Source organism: Cryptomeria japonica, chromosome 7, assembly GCF_030272615.1.
Source record: "Cryptomeria japonica chromosome 7, Sugi_1.0, whole genome shotgun sequence".
Taxonomy (NCBI): Eukaryota; Viridiplantae; Streptophyta; class Pinopsida; order Cupressales; family Cupressaceae; genus Cryptomeria; species Cryptomeria japonica.
The window spans coordinates 546559375-546577043 of record NC_081411.1 but is presented as its reverse complement, the minus strand read 5'-3'; the positions used below and the strand labels follow the sequence as shown (position 1 = coordinate 546577043).

The 17669-nt window shown below is 38.6% G+C and overlaps 1 protein-coding gene across 1 annotated transcript in view; it reads left to right on the top strand.

Moving 5' to 3' along the window:
• Positions 1-2614: 2614 nt before the first annotated feature.
• The window catches only part of LOC131031150 (uncharacterized), a 122369-nt gene continuing 107314 nt past the window's right edge, over positions 2615-17669 (top strand). Inside the window, exons 1-2 of the mRNA XM_057962190.2 lie at positions 2615-2863; positions 2956-3141. Of these exons, the coding sequence (XP_057818173.2) occupies positions 2966-3141 (176 nt within the window). The 5' untranslated portion in view covers positions 2615-2863; positions 2956-2965. The remainder of the gene's footprint in view (positions 2864-2955; positions 3142-17669) is intronic.

Below are 17669 nucleotides of genomic sequence, written 5' to 3'. Positions count from 1 at the left end.
CAAAAAATTTGCACAAGAATCCAATGAAAATTCTTTTCAAACCCTCTCAAATTACAATGCAATTAATCTCTTTCCAAAAACTCCAGCAATAACTAGCCTCCCCCTCTCAAAAACCAATGATAAAATAATAAAATTCCCCCACACAAACATGTACGGGAATTCTCAACCAACCCCCAAAACAAAACTATCCAAATCAATCAATTAAACTTACAAATATGCAACCAATTCCCACCAATCAAAAAAGAATAATCAAATAAATGACATTCCTCCCAAAAGATTAGCATAAGTAAAAAGTGGGATAAATAATTTACTCCACAAGGTAAATATTATTACCCCCACCCAAAGTGCTCATAAATCACAAAATGATATTAAATATTATATCATGAATATAAGCCATTTATATCACATAATGATATAACATTAATAATAATCATAAATACTTACACCATAAATGATACTACCAACTCATAAATATTATTAAAAAATACAACTCATGAATGCACATGAACATAGCCAAAATAGAGAGCATCATTTGCCACATAATCAAAGCAAACTGACTCAAGGATACACACATTGCCTTTATGACAATTCAAATAGGTAATCTCAAGACCAAAGGTGATTGTCCTAATAAGGGACAATGGTTAAGGCTTAGTAAACTTGTCCTTTATACCATCTCCATTACCACCATCGAGGATTGTTAGGCATTCTCAGACCTGTGAAGCCAGGCGGAGTCAATGTTTGGTACCTGCATCACAACAAAACACAAAACACCTGCACAACACATATATCCAAAAAAAAATCTGACAAATGACATTAATAATCATGATCAATCCTCAAATAGATTCATTAGAACATCAGTTAGTACATCATAAATATCATGGATCATCTAACATATAGCCATCGAGAGATCATAAACATAAGAACCTAACATCATCACAAGTCCTCATGAGCATAAAACATCATAGTCATCAATATGTCTCGAATCAAAGAAACGTCATGGATAGTCCATCAACATGAATCAAATAAATATTTCCACACACTGATCCAAAAGATAACCACACACATAAAAACCACTAAGAGTCCAACAAAAGCAAAAATAGGAAACAAGCATGTAAGGGTATTACATCAAGCTTGTTCAAGATAGGATTATTTGTATAGACTTTAGAGTTGATTAGGCCAAATTAGCAGTTTGATGATCTCGTTGTACTGTAATGATGTATTTAATATAATGCCCATATGTGTTATGCTAGGGATTTTGAAGACAAATGCCAAGCTCAACATATAAAGGGATAATTAGGCTTGAACACTAATTTGATATGGATGCTGTGTTGCATCATCATAATCATAATATATAGTGACCACATGCGTCATGGTGTTCATCTCTATTATATAATGCTCATTAGTCACTACTCTTGAATATAATAGTGCTATGACAATGGTCTTAATGCTAAATTAAAAATCTAATCGAAAAGGGGCTCTTTAAAGAAGAACTAAAATTCATAGTTTCAGAAGGTGGATCAAATAGTGTTCAATTCACAGTAAATTGTGTTCGATTCACAATAAAATAACATTCGATTCAATGGTCAATGTTTGGTACTAGGGGTCTAGATATCATAGGTTACATGTTTGAGTCACATTAATTGCTTGATTCGTATTGTAGGTCAGAGTAAAGGTGGATAGAATCACAAGTAGGAGCTAGGGCATGAAGGGTACCAAGAGCTTGGTCATAAGGGCACAGAGGCTCACAAGGAGCAACTTGGGCACGAAGGGTACCAGGAGCTTAGTCATATGGGTAGAGAGACCCACAAAGAGTAGTTGGGTCATAAGGGCTATTAAGAATTGGGGAAGAAGTATCCTCTTAGAATGTTAGCTCAGTCTAAGTCAAAAGCATGATTTCTCCATTTTCTATCTATTTATAGCTTAAACAAAACACAAGCAAGCCATTACTTCGAACCAAAAATTTAATAATAGAATTGTTCAAGGTTAAAAGCAGACCCATGATACCTGTAGTTAGAGTTCTGCTAGCTTTGTCTAATGTTTCGTTGATATTGTGAAAGAATGTCTGCCTTTCTCTTCTTGAGCGTTGAAGAATCTTGTATAGAAATAGTGTTCACCAGAGCCAAAATGAAGAATACAACACACAACTACTTTTGTTTCTAGGAACTTGCATGTTGACTGCCTTGCAAGATGCCAACGAAAACCCTAGCGCTACATGCATTAGACATGTTTACAAGTAAGAAACAACTAACAAAATTGAGAAATGTGTGCCTTGAAATGTTAAATGATTTTCACCAAATGAAAGTGAAAATACCACTGGGAAAAATCTATGCAACAAATTATAAAATAGAAATTATTATGAAAAAAACCACTTTAATAACAAAATTAGGAAAAAATGTTTTGAAGGGAGAATTAATTAGTAGAGACAAAATGAAAACATTAATCTCCACCGTAAAAACAGATATTAATAAGAAGAAAGATGAGGTGGTTCACATTAGATTTGATAATAAAAACCATATTTAATACAAAACAAACTGAAGAAGAAAAATATTAAATGTACACTTTTTGTCTCTATTTTCCATAATTTTTAATCTAAAATCTATCACCTTCCATCCATCCCATCCATCCCAAGTGTAACGACCGCCATGACACCCTAAAATAACAGTCTAGGTGGTGGCAGCGGGAAAAGCTTTCCTATTGTTACGCACTTGAACCCGAGCATTTAATAATCAAGTACAAAATACAAGTCGATGCGAGTACTGCAATTTTCCAGCACTGGTATAGAATCATTTGTTTCCTAAGAAAGGAGCTCCAGATTCCTCCAGGATACCTTGGCTTAGTAGAAAACCCAACCAGCGCTATACATGTATACCCAACATCGAATATAAATAGTTTATCAGTTCAAATAGTATTTATGCTGTTGTTTACTGTGATTTGAATTTGTTTGGAATATCGCAGAGAAAGAGCAATGGAAGAAACCCGCCCTTCCAAACGAAGTAAGACTTCCCCAACACCTGCTAAGGAGGAGGAGAAGAAGAACGGGAATGATAATGAGGAGAGAGAGAATGACGATAAAAGCAAACATCCTTTACTGGTATTCGCTCATGGCGCTGGAGCTTCCTCCTCCTCCCAGTGGATGATAAGGTACTCTTTTGCAGTCTCAGAGCCATCTTAATATGATACTAGATATTTTAGGCTTCTCGAAATACTAAATCAGTGCTTGGATAACATTATCAGGGTAAAGAGATAAACAGATAGGTTAAGTCAAGCTCCTTGTGACACCAATAATTTTTTTTGAAATTGTTATAATTCGGACTTTCTGCACTGTACCTTATATCAGGAAAAAAATCATCAGCACATAGAATATGCGATGTACAGTTTATAGTCATAGTTTAATATTTATCTTATAGAAGCAGAAAAGGAGTTTTTTGTTTATTAAGAAAAATTCTGTTGGTATAGAATGAATAAAATGCAATTGGCACAATAGTGTCGCACAATCACTTCAAATATTCTTGCTTCTGCTGTCGTTTGGTTGATTATGCAGCTATATTTTCCAACCAAATCCCCTCTTACACTCATGACTTTCGTTCAGGCTTGTATTTTTTTAATTGGTTTCTTTAGTTTTGGTTGATTGCCTCACAAGACTGCTGCAATTTTTCCATGTTAATCACAGAATGCTCCAGAGTCCAAACCTGTTCTGTTGCAAGGGTATGATTCATAAAAGCAATATTCACAAATAATTTCAGTCAATCCTCTATTTGTCACTTCATAACCCATATTACAAATTCATGGCAATAAAAACTTCATAGTATCAGCATTTAATTCTTCTTTACTTATACTTCTTGTCATATTGCCTATAACGTCATAAAAAAAATTCACCTATAGCTCAGTATCAACTTAGTAAGTGTAGATTAATCTACAAGGGTCCTCGGGCTTCTCCTCTTGCTTCGTTTCCAATTTTTCGCATTTTCTTTCCCTTTGTTTTATTGCAAAGTATGCTGATGCCATGTGTTGATCAAGCGGAGATTTGAGGAGCACTCAGCCTAAGTTTTCCTTGGCGGCATGCCAAGCCGCCACATGTCTAAGTGGCGCATTAATTTTCCATGGTAGCGTGGTTTCCAAAAGTTGCTCCAGGATCCCACCACGTGCTGCCTTCTCGCTGTTTTTAGATATTCAAAAGAGAAAGGAATGAATGAAGCCCCGCCGTCCTGCCACGTGTCCAGAGTGGGTTCCTGGCCCTGATAAACAAGTATGGAGTTTTTTTTTGCAGCAAGCTGATGATTATTTTTGTCCTTGAAGAATCGAATGTCAACATTTGTTGAAGAGCCAGCTCTTCACGTTTTGTTCTCCTCGCATATTTTCTTTTGCAATCGAAAGGTGAGGAGCGTGCTGAAAAGTTCTTCTGTTAGAAGAGGTGGAAGGCTAATGGTCAAATTGGGATCATTTATGCAAAGACGGTTGCACTAGCCATCATGATGATTTGCCATGTGGCAAATATGCGGCTATCTTTTTTGTTTAGGGTTTTTATCGGTTTTAGGATGGGGATTCTTTAAAAAGAGCCTGTGAGCTTTTGTTAAAAGAAAAAACTTGCAGATGATTTAAGGGAAGAAATTGATCTTTTAGCAATATAGTAATAGTCATTACTTAGACTTTAATGTTACCCCGAGTTTCCAGGACGAGGGCGGCAGGGGATGGGGATATGCGTTTCCGAGACGGTGATTTTTTTTGCCAATTTTGGGGATGGCTAGGGGACGGCTATATAAGATGAAAAACTAATGCCTTACAAGAAAATGGTGGATGATTTCAAGAAATACTTCATAGAGATAGTCTTTGAGCAAATACTAAGAGAGAACAATCGAGCTATAGTTGCTTTGGCTACCATTGCCTCCTTGATTGACATACCACAAAATGAGACTCGCTGTGAGTTCTTGATGGATAATCTTTTGATCCTGCATATGAGATCACTCCATCTGAATTAATATGTGTTGTTGGTCCTGATTCCCCCTGGTATAGCGATATTTTCACCTACCTTCACAATAAACACCCTTCCACATGACCTTTCCAATAACTAATGTTGTACCTTCATCTGCCAAACCTCCTGTTACATCATCATAGCCGACAAACTCTACTGATGTGGTCTTGATGGTACTCTTTTTAGATGTTTAGAGAGTGAGGAAGCTCAAATCACATTGCGTGAAGTCCATGAAGGTATATGTGGGGCTCACTCTAGTGGTCCAACCTTAGCTAAGAAACTTATGAGGACTGGTTATTATTGGCCTACAATGGAAAAGGACTCATACCAATTTGTCAAGAAATGCAAGCAAAATATTCATATGAAAACATGGATAAAACATGCACATATACATTATAGAACCTTAACATATAAAAATTAGCAGAGTTCTTATGGCAAATTTGTGTTAAATTGAGAGTCAAAGTTGAATTGCTTATAGAATTCATTGTCAAATTTCACTGTCTATATGCAGAATTTATGGGGACGCCCCCCAGGAGTCCCCTGTCCTCGGGATGGGGACGCCTGAAAAAAAACTAGGGACGTGTTGCTGGGTAGCATAGATTTTCATTCACGAATGAAAGGAGGAAGGACATTAGATTGTGCTATTAGTCGCCTTTGCTGTGTGTTCAGTCTTAATGAATGGCTTAGAATTCTATGTGCAAGTGAGTATGATAAATTGCCTGAATGTTGCATAGCTCTTATGATCTCCATTTAACCATATAGTTCTCGAATCATGTGTTTTCCACTCCTTCATTTGCTTATATTGATTAAATGGATGTTATATTATGCTTATTTAGAAATATTAGTAGAAGACCTTGAGACAACAAAAGACATATTATTCTCTTTAGCCTTAATAGATATATCTAATAGAGAGATCTGAAAATTGTGCTATGTTTCTAGATGACCTTATGTGCTTTGTTCTCTCTCTAACTATGAAGAGATTGTGGTATTATGTGATCATGCTATGAGATAACGTGTCCCTTGCTTTTGGTTGATATTTTAGAGCATTTTAAGTTCAGGCACAACGCCTTAGATTTAGATTACTTCTTTACGTTAAACCCTTCTCCCTTTTCTCCCCCCACTTTTCGAAGAGCTGGCTTCTAAAATCGTGGAGTGCATTCAGTGAAACGCACTAGGTCCCCATTCACTGAATTTCCCATAAGGCTATTCCCTAGAGTGCAAATTTTAGGATCAATAGTAAGAAAACGAAATACAATGATAGTAACAAGAAGATCCTATGCCTTAAGTGGCATCATATTGGTTTAGGGTCAATCAGAATCCCCTCAACATGTCTACTAAGGCCTCTTCTCAAAACTAGAGACAATAGCAACAACTAATAGCTATTCAAACAATAGAACCTACTTATAAAAATTATTCAAAGCCGATTGAATAGAGCCCTTAAAGAATCATTATAACAGCTATTTGCATTCAAGTCTGAGTACGGCTGCAAGGACTACAATATTCCTTAATTTATTTAGCTTGTCTGCAAGGACCTAAAACAATTATTCAACAATGATAATGATTGCAAGGCTTGGCACCAACTATATGGGCCAAACCTGGCCGTAGTTCTTCTACATGGGCAGTAACAGTTTAAACATGGCTACTTTGGCTTGCAAGACCAAATCCGAGTTTAAACATAGATGTTAGGGTCCCGTTGATGTGTGTTTTATGCACATAACATTCAGAATAAAATACCAAAGTAGTTTACCCTCACTTGAACAAAATCACCTCAAATGCAAAGGATAAGATCAACTAAAACGATTCCAAGGTTTCTACAGTCAGGTTTTAACGAGTGGGTAACTCAATTGTCGATGTGAATTGCTGTTTTCACTTGGGGACTTACACATTTGTTCGAATCAATTTCTCTTATCATGGATGTGGAATGGGTGTGCTGATAACTTAGGATATGACAATGTAGTTTTGGACTCAAGACTTACTAAAAAAATGGCAAAAGGGAATAGGGTTCAGAAAATCTATTCTAAGCCTAGGAATGTAGGAAATGATGAACAAATTTAGTGGAATCAAACTAGGCAAGGTCTCACCATCAAATTGAACAAATTTTGACACAAGCTTAGTGCAATCATCTAAGGTATACTTCATAGATTTTCAAACTATTACCATCAAGCATTGAGACCATCCAAGTTGATGCATAACAATGGATATGTAATAATCGAAGTTAAGTTTGCATAAATTTCCAATTGACCATGCAAGGCGCACTTACAATCAACAAGAGGCTAGTGGTATGGATTCATAGATTCCACACAAATATACTCAACAATTCTTTCATTCAATCTAACAAACATGAAAGCCAATTCTAAATCTAAAATTCTAATCTAACTTGGAGGAATTGAGAACTTTGAATGCAAAACAACATTTTAAAGACAAAATCACCATCAAGTCGAACAATGATTTATATTCAAATAGCTGCAACATATACCAACAATTCTACAAAAACACTCTCTTACAAACGAGAGGCAATGAGGAACACTTTGGTCCCTGTCCTGGGGATGTTTTGGGGATGAGGAACACTTTGGGGATGTTTCCAAGGTGTACCCAAATGTTTTTTTTTTTTAAAGGGACAACCCTTTATCCACAGAGGGGACATTTTGGAAATGCTAGGGGGACGACTGGCTATTGTTGAGACACATTAGGGACATTCGAGGGACAGCCAACCATCCCCTTTTTTCATTTCTTCATCTTTTCAATCATCCCAATTATATAAATAGCAAGTGGTTGCAAAGAACCGATCTTTTTGTTTTTCTAGGTTTGTTCTCTTTGGTTCTCAAAGAACCTCACTATTTATAGTATATGTTTGTTTCAGCAACGGGCATCATTCTTCAACACTAGTAATGTCTCGGCGTGTTTGGCTTCAGTTTTTGATGCTTTGATGCGCCTTTCCGCAATGTGCGTGGAATTATTTTTTATATTTGCATGAAAGTTATAAAGTTATGTTTCAATACTAAGTTACCAGTTTGGGTTCGGGCACCGGTTCGGGTTCAAAGAACCCGGTACGCCAGTACGACAAAATTTTGAAAAGGGGTTTGGGTTCGTTAGTACAAAAACATGTAAATTATATATATATGCAACCTATAAGCATGAATTAAGATTAGCATGTCACATAGCATCATATAAACAACAAAACCAACATAAACTTGTAATCATAGCATCATGATCATACCATAACAGCATCATATACATCAAGTTTAATATCAAATTGATAAAATATTCAAGTATCACTGTTTCAACTTTCAACAATTTAAAGTTTGATCATCAAATGGATTCTCTAATGGGGGTTTGGGGCAGCGCCCCCAGCGGGGTTAAGGGGCAGAGCCCCTTGCGGGGTCGAGGGGCAGCGCCCCTCGCAGGGTCCCGAGGCAGCGCCTAGGGCGCGCTCCCTGTCGCGGTACAGGGCCGGGTCGAGGGGCAGCGCCCCTGCTGCCAACACCAAATTACAACCTTCAAAGCCACACGGAACTCCATGGCGTGCATCAATTTTCTACTTTTTTAAGACGTCAGGAACAAGGCCAAAGAAGTCAAAATTCTGATCAAGGTGCATTCTCCTGTACGGGAATTGTGTTTTCTGACTTGTTCTTTCGTACAGACTTGTGCTTCTCTCTTGGTTGTACGATGCATAGGTGTGTGGCTTGAGACATAGGGTCATTTTAATTTTTTATGTGGTGGAATTCAAAAATAAATAAATTTTGCAAAGAAAAAATCCATTTTTGGGCTGTCAGACCCCTGGGTTTGACTTGGGTCCTCTTGGGTTCGACCTTGGGTCCTCTTGGGTTCACCCTGGTTCAAACCAGGCTTGTGAACCACGAACCCTGTCCAGACCACAGGCGAACTGGACCCGAACCCCGAACTCGGACCGTATCGGACCAGTACCAGGGGTCTAGGGGGCCGAACCCGGTAACTCAGTTTTAATATATACTTTAGTGTTAAATACTATAAAGTTAAGTTATGTTCCTCAAGTGGACGCCTAAGAGAGATAAGGGGGGCCTTTGCATATTAAATGTTTTTGATATTTCAAAAGATTTTTTAAGTGGAAAATTTGTGTTTTCAAAAACAGAAACAAAAAAGCAAAGTGTGCTTTTTTGGAAAAGCACCATAAAATAAAAAAAGTACATTTTCGAAAACTAGTGAAAAACAGAAAGTTTTTTTTCAAAAAGCAATGAAAATCACAAAAAGCACTTTATCAAAAAAGTATTAAAAGAGCAGACCATTTTTTTTTCCTAAAATAACTCTCAAAAGTTATAAAAGGGAGGATTCGGCTCTCATTTGGATATATAGAGTTTGCACACATAACAGGGTGTTGTTGGAATGAACTTGGAGAGTTCTTCTTTGGATTGTTGAGGATGAAAGCCCTCTTCAGTTAGCCTGGTTTCGGTGGTGCAAGATCCACCCTAGCTGGTTGGTGATTTCAGTTTGAGTTTTCAGTGGTTTATTCGAAGTTTGATAATAATGGTTTGATGCAAAACGAAGATTTGTGAGGTATTGTGATTTGGATATTCAGTGTTTGATGTGTTTAATCATAATGCTTTTTGGACTGCTGTTCGAGTTTCAAGGGGTTTGAAGACCTTTTTCAAGGCCGTCCGTACCATTCCAGCTACACTAAGAAGTACATTTTGGCTCATATCTTCACAAAGGGTCATTTTCTGTTTGTTGGTAATGACTTCTTGGATTTCTTGCAGCCTAGCAATGCATTTTCATATATCATACGCAATGATTGATGCATATTTTATTTTATAAGACAAGTCGCCCTTATGAAGGTAGTGCCTAATCTAATTTGGGCATTTGGGAGCTCTTTCCTGAGCTTAATCTGCGATTGGAGGATTTTATAACCTTCTTCTTGAGGCGTCTAGTTTGGAATGAGAGGTTGCAAAGATTTTTGCTGGTGATTGAGAACCAAGGAGTGAGTTTTTGAAGGTTTAGACCCTTTGATTTACATTTTCAGATTATCTTTTCATGGCTACAGATATTCTAAGTAAGTTGTTCAGACTTTGGGACAAACTTATTTGAGTAAAGTTGTTTCAGATTTCTGTTCATATTTGAAGTGTTTGGTGAGTTTGGGAAAGCATAAATATCCTATCGTTGCTCTAGGAAGCTTGCAAGGGCTATTGGATATTGAAATATCTTATGTGGCTGATGACTGATTGCAATTTGTACTTCTGCAACACATCTGAGTGTCATTGAATGCTCATTTTGAGGTATTTTAATGCCTTGCTGATTGGTTCAGTTGCTTCATCCATTCTTGTTGTAATGTTGGGTTGTAATGACAAAACTTCAAGAATGTTTAATCAAACATTGAAAGATTTAAATCAGATTTATTACTAGCAAGAAACACTTATTTGCATTGTTAAGTTGTCCTTTCATTTGGCATGCTATTGTTGTTAAGTTGTTTGGCAAGTCCTTTTCAAAAACAAAATCAGGGGTATACATTATAGTGGTATCATAGCAAGTTTCTTTTGCTAGCTGGTTGGGTAGTGGTCATTTTTTGAAGTTCAGCAGTTGCATAATAGAGTTGGGAAGATGTCTACAGCTGATGAGTCTATATTTGAGTTGATGCAAGAAGTCTCTTATCTAATGAAGGACCTGTTGTGATTTTTTCACGCATCATCCCATTGCAAATGGGACCCCCTCTTTTGCCAATAGTTCTAGGTCTAAGGCAGTCTAGTGGCAGTCTGATCTCTCTTTAGGATAGAATGAAGTTAGTGCATCTCTCAATGCTTAGGTGATGAACAACTCAAGATGATCATTTTATTTGATCATCACCGTGCAGCCTTCAGGTCAAGACAAGATATGAGTTTAAGTGTGAAGAACAGTCAATTGAGATGAAGTGTTTGATAAGGATCGATCAAGGCCCAAGTGATGATGAAATTGCTTTGATGATGATGAGATTGCCTTGATGAATGAGGATAGGGAGGTCTTGAAATAAATTGAATAAGGATCAGCATGGTAGTAAAGTAAATGGATAGGCTAAGTGTTGGAATTAAGCAAAATTGAATAAGTCCACCCTACCTTGCTCCACTTCCACTTGGTCCCTAAAAGCACAGTCTTCCTAGAGCATTTCCACTCGCACCTCAAAAGTCCGGCCATCTTAGGTTTACTTCCACTTCACTCCAAAAACCCCGGCCATGACTGATTTTCCTTATCTTGGCAATGAAAATGCATCATCGTTGATATTTGATTAGGCAGATAAAGGAGTTTGGTGGAGGGTAGAAATGATTAAAGAGACCAGCGATTTCGAGAAGTCACTTATCCTTGAAATCCACAGCCATCCTTGAAGGACTTCGACTTGCTGGTCAAAAGCCTGGCCATCATAAGCTCACTTCTACTTCATGTTCACAACCCCAACTTAGATGCACCTACCCTTTCACTTGCTAAGATTCACTTTAGGAGGTTGAATGTCATCCCTTGTTGAGTGATGACAAAATGCCTTGGTGAAAGAGGACAAGGATGCCTTGAAAGTTAATTGAGCAAGAGATATTAGTATCAAAGGAGAATGGGCAACTTCAACTTGGCCTTCAAAACCACGACCATCCTATCACTTCCACTTGCTGGTCAAAAGCCTGGCCTACTTTGCTTCACTTCTAGTACACACCCAAAAGCCCAACCTACTTTTCTTCACTTCCAATACACCTTCAAAATATCGGCCTTCCTAAAGCATTTCCACTTGGCCCCCAAATCCACGGCCAGTGATGATAAACATGTGTTAAGCGCTAAAAGGGAGGTGGATAGGTCGGCCTTTGATAGCCGTTATGTTGTGAGGTATTCACACATTGCCCCATTGCAAATGGGGACCCCTACTTTTTTGCTTTCTGGGGTTTGTTTCTAGGTCTTTTAGGGTTTTGTCTATTAGCCTTTGCATGCTGAGTGTTGCCAAAGGGACCACTAAGAGAGCAGGCTTTGTTTTAGCTAAAGGTGAGTCAGTGGATGCTCCGAGTTAGGGTCATCTTTGAAAGTCTTCCTTAGGACAAAGTTTTGCTCTTGTTGCTCATTGTGTCTTGTTTGAGTTTGAGGAGGTCAATGAGGCTTGGTGAGTGAATATCATCTTTGAAGGTCCGAGTTAGGTCAAATTGGTGAGTGATGAAGTCTGGAATGTCATCCTGATCCTGAAATTTGACTGTCTGGAAAATTGAAGAATCCTCCAAAAACTAGATTTTGCATTATAACTCCTGGAGGTTCGAAACCACTCTCAAACATCCTGACAGTATATATGGAATATAACTTAAAGTATAAGTATCTTTCTTCTTTCTTATACTTAAATGTTATATTCCATATATGAATCCTGATGGAGAGACCAAAATGTCAAATTTCGCTCTTGACCCTTCCAAAGGGTCCAAAGCAAATTTCAATTTCGCTCCTGACCCTTCCAAAGGGTCCAGAGCGAAATTCTCCATAAGACATTCTACTTTGACCCAAACTTAGAACTAACTCATTCCCAGACATTATTGAGGGCAAAACACTTGTTTGGATGAAGAAATGTGAGAAATGAAGTCAAGATTTGAGCCTAAATGTGAATTTCGCTCCTGACCCTTCCAAAGGGTCCAGAGCGAAATTCTTCATAAGCCTCATTTGCTTCCTTGCTTAGACTACCAACCTTGTTCCTTGGGCTTATTTGGAAGGGAAATGATGTGTCTTTGCCTTTCCAAGTGATAGAATGTGAAGGAGTGAAGGATTTTTGACCAAGACAAGAATTTCGCTCCTGGGTCTAGAGCGAAATTCATAGGAGACCCTTTTTTCTTCACAAAACCTTGAAGTGAATGCTAACTTGGACTGGAGGATGATCAGGAGAAGCCTAATGAGTTATATCCAAGCCAAAGAAGGGAGGAAAAAAGTGAAAATGAGCCTAAAATGAGAATTTCGCTCCTGACCCTTCCAAAGGGTCTAGAGCAAAATTCATATTTCCTCTATTTTGCTCTTTAACTTGACCAAGTTTGGAACTTCTAAGGCATGGTTTGGAAGACTTGGATTCATATTTGCCTTGGGGAGGAGGTTTGAGGCGATGAAATGATGGAAGTCAACCTAAAAGATGAATTTCGCTCCTGACCCTTCCAAAGGGTCCAGAGCGAAAATCCCCATAACTCTCGTTTCCTTCCTAGTTTTGGCCAAGTGTTGGTTTCTAAGGCATGTTGGAAGGTGGATTGATGTGTTCTTTCCTTGAGAGGTGGTTGAAAGCATTGGAAGATGAAGATTTTGCCTAAAGGATGAATTTCGCTCCTGACCCTTCCAAAGGGTCCAGAGCGAAATTCTTTATAAATCTCATTTGCTCCCTTGCTTAGGCTACAAACCTTGTTCCTTGGGTGGAGAGTGATGTATTTTTGCCTTCTAGAGAAGATTGGAGTTGAAGAGATGAAGAGTCAAGCCTAGAGTAGGAATTTCGCTCTTGACCCTTCCAAAGGGCCCAAAGCGAAATTCCACAAAACCACTCTTTTCTCCCAGTTTTGTGCCAAGTCAAGTGTGGGTGAGGGTGAGATAGGATTGGATATGTCCTTAGGAATGACTTTGAGTTGCTAGTGATCAATAAATTTGAAGGAATTGAGCTTAAACTAGGATTTTGCTCCTGACCCTTCCAAAGGGTCTAGAGCGAAATTCCTAAGATCACCTATTTCCCTTGCAAATCAAGTCAAACTTTTGGTTTTTATGGCTTAGGGAAGAATGGAGCAACATTTCCTTGACCTTTGAGGTGAGTTGAAGTGAGAGACATGATAGAATTTGTCGTAAAATGCAAATTTCGCTCCTGACCCTTCCAAAGGGTCCAGAGTGAAATTCCCTATAGGTCTTGTCCTTGGCCTAGGTCCAGAGCGAAATTCCAAGAAGACACCCATTTCTTCCTTGTTTGGACCAAGATCTTAGTCCCTTGGATGTATTTGGAAGTAAATCAACATGTTTTTGCCTTAGGAAGTGAATGAGGGCGAAGGGAATGAAGAATCAAGCCTAAATCTTGAATTTCACTCTTGACCCTTCCAAAGGGTCCAGAGCGAAATTCTTGCAAACACCTATTTTTCCCTTGGAGAAGGTCAAATCCTTGGTCTTTATGGCGTGGATGGAAGTGAGATGATGTGTCCTTGCCTTTTGAGGTGGATTGGGGTTGAAAAAATGAAGAAATGTGCTCAAAACTAGAATTTCGCTCCCGTCCCTTCCAAAGGGTCCAGAGTGAAATTCCCAAAATCCCTCGTTTCCTTCCATTTTTGTGTCAAGCTAAGTGTGGATCAAGGTAGATCGAGCTTGGAAGGACCCCTAGGCATGCCTTTGAATTGATTGTGGCCACCAATGATCAAGATTTTTGAGCTTAAACTAGGATTTCGCTCCTGACCCTTCCAAAGGGTCCAGGGCGAAATCCTAAATAGGTCCTATCCCTGGCCAGGATTCTTAGCGAAATTCTCCTTTCTAGCCATTTTGAGGGTCAAGCAAGTTTTGTCATGTTGAGAGAGGGATCCAAAAATGAAAGTCCAGGTATGAAAAGTAAAAAGAGTAGACTTAGGTGAAGGAAAACAAGCAAGTCAAGAATTTCTCTCCTGACCCTTCCAAAGGGTCCAAAGCGAAATTCTCAATTTCACCTAATTTGCTCATGATGAAGGTGAAGAGATGGATTCCCAGGCCTCGGTGGAGAGAAGACTAGTGTATGCTTGCCTTGGAAGACATTTTGGAGTGGAGAAGTGATAGAACTTGAGCCTGAACAAGAATTTTGCTCCTGACCCTTCCAGAGGGTCCAGAGCGAAATTCCTAAGTGGTCTAATATTTTGCCTAGGTCCTTGAGCAAAATCTATTCCTTGGCAATTTTGGATGTGAATGACTTGATCTTGGTGAAGTAATGTTGAAAATGAGGTATGATTGAGCAACTTTGTCAAAATTTGCTCCTGACCCTTCCAAAGGGTCCAGAGCGAAATTTTTATAGGGCTTGTCCCTGGAGAGGATATTGAACGAAATTCCATTTTGATGTCTTCTCATTAATGATTTAAGGTGGAAAATGCTATGTTGAAATGAATATGTCATATGTGCTTAATCATCCTTTGGTTTATTTTGTAGATGGGAGGAGACCAAGCTAGGACAAGGACGACCTATTCCAGACCATCCTCATCAAGGACATTCCAAAGGCACAAAGATGGACTCAAGGTGTTTTGAAACGTTGGAAAACTACAGGTGTTCAAGAAGTTGCCAAAACCTTCACTTCGCCACGCTAAGGGACCACATGATGACAAAGAAAGGCTTTGCTAGCACTTCCAGGCGGAGGTGTGCTACCGGAGAAGAAAGACTTAACAATAAGGAAGCCTGGTCAAACAAAGGAAGTGCATCATTCATCATGTCAGAAGACAGAAGAGGATCAACCAAGTCTCAAGCGTTAGACAAGGTGGCATCCCAGTCATCATTCTTCTAGTCGAATTGGTCTACCTCAGCATGATCAGATTCAATGTACCTAATTTACCGGAGGCGGCACAAACTTCGATGTACCTATCCCTGCTTCCTATTGGTTCTCACTTCTGAAATGTAATTTTCTAATTGGCTAAGAAAGTTTGTTGTAGCAAACCCTAATTAGGGTTTCTATCTTGTAATCCTAGCCATTGGTTCTCAGTCAATCAGAGCCGTCTGTCTGTAAAGGGTTCTCTATATAAAGCCTTGGCTCTTCATTTGTAAAGGTTAATAGTTAATAAGGGGTTAATAGTGAATAGTCAGAGAGTAGGAAATAGTTAGAGTAGAGTAGAAAGAGAAGGCAAAGATTGTTGCCAAGATATTGTTGCAAAAGACTTGTAAACTTCATTGAAGAAATGGTGAATTCTATGGGTCGATTTAACAATTTGCATGGTCTCTATACTTCTCAAATTTGATTTCATGTTATTAAGTGAATGGAAGAAATTTGTATGATCAACGGTGAAATTCGTATATCCATACTACTAGCGGTTTGTTGATTGCAGACTTGCCTTGCGTAGTCAACTGGAATCATTCAGCTTAAGTTTAACTTCAATTATCGCTTCTTCATTGATATGCATCAACCTGACAGTGTCCATGCTTGTAGCGGTGATTTAAACATCATAAAGCTTTCCTCAGAAGATCGCACTAATCTTGTGGAGATGATCCTAGGATGTCAAAGCAAGACTTAGTTAGAATTTCATCAAAGGTCATTCATTGCTCTTACGTTCTTAGTGTTAGAAATAGATCCCGTTCCAACCCTTATCCTTGTTCCTTTTTTCAAAATCAAGGGCCGGTGAAATTCCATGTTCCAGTAATATCCAAAGCAAATCAGACGTTCAGGTCGTCGAAAGTAAGTCCCCTTGTGATTCTAGCAAAATCACATCGTACCGCAAAGAGCTTATCCACACGTAGAGAACCTACATATCAGAACCTTGGAGTTACTTCGACTGATCCTTCGGCGAGATCTTTAGCAATCGGGAAACTTTATTCAAGAGAGGATAAGTTACCTCTGGGTATTTTATTCCGTGTTTGGTCGTGTACAAAAAACACATCAACAGGTATTCACACATCGCCCCATTGCAAATGGGGACCCCCACTTTTTGCTTTTTAAGTTGCCTTAGAGTCTTTTCTATTAGTCTTTGCATCGAAGGAATAGAGTTTCTCAAGTATCTAGAAGGTCATCATGTCAGGTTTGTCTCCTGAGTGGAGTGAAGTAATTCATCAAGGTGGCAAGAATGATTTATGGGTGAAAGACTTGAGGATTGAACAAACTGAGCAAAGTTAGGTGAAAGGACTAAGTCAAGAGTCTTTCCTAAGGATGCTGTAATGTCCCCTTCTTAGTGATGTGCATTCAGTGGTCCATTGGCCTATTCTGGAGACCCGTAGGCTATTTGGAAAGGAGAATTAGGGTTTCCAACTTTTGTGGAGTTCTGCTCGAGCTTTTTAGGGTTTACCAGGAGGAAATTCTTCAGTTCTATCTATGGTTTCCTTCTAGTTTTTTCATGAGCTCCAGGGTGGCATAACATGCAATTGATTCTTTGGTGAAGTGAGAACTTACTATTTTTAGTAAGTTAGGGTTTGGCTGTTTGGATGCTGCTGTCTTACTGACCTTTCCAAGCTCTTTCTCCGGGTGCGAAGATCATGTTTTTCGGAGGAGTATTCCATGACTTACTATTTTTAGTAAGTGGCAGTATTGAGCATTTCTATTTTTAGCTGTTTGGACAGGGTCCTGATCCTGTAGCAGTTCAGTGGTCTTCATTGCTCAGCTTCATCCTGGATTTTGTTGATAATCTGTATTGGAGTCATAAGTGATTTAATTAAATATTATTTCCTTATCCTAAGGTTTAATATTTAATTATTTTTATTACTGATTAATGACATTGGGAATTGAGCATAACATGATCTCTCCTAAGTCAGCTAGGCGAATTATTTATGTCATGAAGGGGGACGCCAAAATTGAATAAGGAGATTTTATTTTACTTGACAAAGTTTATGCTATGTCAAAAATCGTTGTCCCTGCTGGCTAGGCGTGGTTTTGACTTGAAGAATGGTGCCATTCTTGGGTCCACTTTGGTAAATGAAATGCAAATTGGAGAGGTGAATTTGGGAGCATTTACATTTGAATTTCAGAGGGAAAAAACTATAAATATAGGTGCTTGGCCTCCCATTTTGATATCTTATGAAATTGCATCGTTATGCTACCGGTTTGGCGATTGAAATCTGAGCTTTGAAGTGTGGCTTCCTAGCTAAG